We start from the raw sequence: 2,154 nt of genomic DNA on the forward strand, positions 1-2,154 counted from the left end.
GGCGTGACAAACCTGCCCTCAATTATGTCGTATAAAGCTACTCGTAAATTCATGACGTTTCCGAACACGACTACTATTGCATACCATACAAAAAGGCGCCAAATCCACCTTTTTATATGTCATACAATATTAGTCGTGTTCGGAAACGCTATGAAATTACGAGTAGAAGTTCTAGTAGTCCTACTAATATCGCCACCGTCTCTTCTCTCATCCAACAGCTTGGTCTTGCTACAGCCATCGGAACACACACTGCCTTACGGTACCTACTGCTCCACATATATGTCTGGCTCAATTACTGTACAACGTGTTTATATTTCGGCTTATTCTCTACAACAAGCACCAGAAGGCGAGAATGCGATAAGACTTGTTTCTAATCGAGTGGAATTCAAGTTCATTACCATTGAAACATAGAAAAACATGGTACATAACAGAAACACATCTCATGGAATCATCAAAAGGAAACCCGCACCCACTAAGCAGCTTTCTGCAACCTAACTGTCGCCAACGCCGGTGCCGTCGTCAACGACGAGGCCAGTGGCACCTTCTCATACGGCATATTATCAGCTGGCTCAATGCTCTCATACTTCTGCAGGATCCTCAGCACGGTATAAGATGCCTCGGTCAGCGCATATTGCTCTACAACCCGTGTTAGCGCATATCTCAACCCACACAGCACAACATCACGGCTACTTACGTCCCAAGCAGATCCTCGGCCCGCCGTTGAATGGAAGGTAGTCCCAGCCCTTACCAACACCCTCTGACCACCGCTCCGGGCGGAATTTGGCCGCATCGGGTCCGTAGAGATCCTCGCGGAGATGCATGGCTCGGACGGCGTAGTCGCATCGCTGGCCCTTGGGTATGAAGATGGGGGACTGCCCGTCCGGCCCGCCACCTTTGGGGAGAGTAGTATTCCTGACCGAGGTACGGCCATTGAGTGGGACAGATGGGTACAAGCGGAGAGCTATCGTTTTGTTAGTACTGTTAGAGGCCTGCGAAAGACGTGAGTGACTCACTTTCATTCAGAACATAACGGAGATAGGTAATGTCTTTGATCTCGGTGAAGGATGGGATTCTGCCGTCTTTTCCGTCGCCAATAGAGTTGAGGATTTCGGTCCGCAGCTTTGCGTAGACTTGGGGGTGTCGGGATAGGAGGACGAAGCATGAGCCGAGTAGGGACGCGGTCGTGTCCCTTCCTGCTAATAGGATGTGCAACAGCTGATATCGCAGATACTCTACGTCCTGGTTCTGCTCCACGAGCGAGTCAAGGAATACATACTTCTTCTTCTCCGGTTGCAGCTCTGATTTCATCGAGTTCCTCTTGTCCAACGCAGCATACACAAACCGATCCATAAAATCATGACAGATCTTGTTTGCTGCCCTAAACTCCTTACCATAGACCAACCAATACAGCCCTCTAGCCCTCATACGAATCATCAAATACCTCTGCGCAGTATCAAATGCTTGTCCGAAGTTCATTTGACCGTCTGCACCCTTGCCCCCGTCTTCTGTCAATAATGTATTCACACTCTCTCCCAACAAAAACTCTGTCGCAGAGTCAAGTGTCAACCTAAAGAATAGCGGCTGTAGGTCCACAATCTTCCCAGCAGACTTATCGATCCATCCCATGAGGCGGTTAACATGGATATCGAGACTCTCTATATCACTGACCTGATCTCTCGAGAACTGAGGCCTCAGCAGGGCCCTTGAGTGCTCCCATGCCGGGCCATCACTCGTGAAGATTCCGGGGCCCAGGAGAGGATAGAAACTGTTGAAGCGGGCAGGACCTAGGCACCAGTCCTTGAAGTTGGTTGCAAGAATTGCTTTGATGTTCTCGGGCTCGATGGTAGCGATATGTGTTCCGCCGAACATATACCCAGTGAAGGTATTGCCGTACTGCTTGTAGCGGTTGCAGATGAGGGCGACGTGCTCAGAGGTGCGAGCGGCCTTGATGATACTCCACCAGTTCGGGATGCCGAGCCAAGGGGAAGGGAACTTTGTGGGAGGAAGGCATTTGTGGGCAGTGGCGAAGCGGTAATTGGTATAGGTACGATATACGGATAGGATAAGCTTGCGGACAAAATAGAGGATGAGGAGCCCCACAGTCAAAGATTTGACGGTGAGTGGGGGTAGATCCGCCATGGCCTTGGTGTGCAT

At 50.2% G+C, this 2,154-nt stretch overlaps 1 protein-coding gene across 1 annotated transcript; it reads right to left on the reverse strand.

The window, feature by feature from the left end:
- Positions 1-472: 472 nt before the first annotated feature.
- Positions 473-2,154, reverse strand: H6S33_002288 (uncharacterized protein; the record flags this gene model as incomplete). Its single annotated transcript, XM_044833659.1, has 3 exons — positions 473-636; positions 695-961; positions 1,014-2,154. The coding sequence occupies 3 exons, from the start codon at positions 2,152-2,154 to the stop codon at positions 473-475; spliced, it is 1,572 nt and encodes a 523-aa protein (XP_044693431.1).

This window comes from Morchella sextelata (assembly GCF_020137385.1).
Source record: "Morchella sextelata strain SCLS chromosome Unknown scls_12, whole genome shotgun sequence".
In the NCBI taxonomy this organism is placed as follows: domain Eukaryota; kingdom Fungi; phylum Ascomycota; class Pezizomycetes; order Pezizales; family Morchellaceae; genus Morchella; species Morchella sextelata.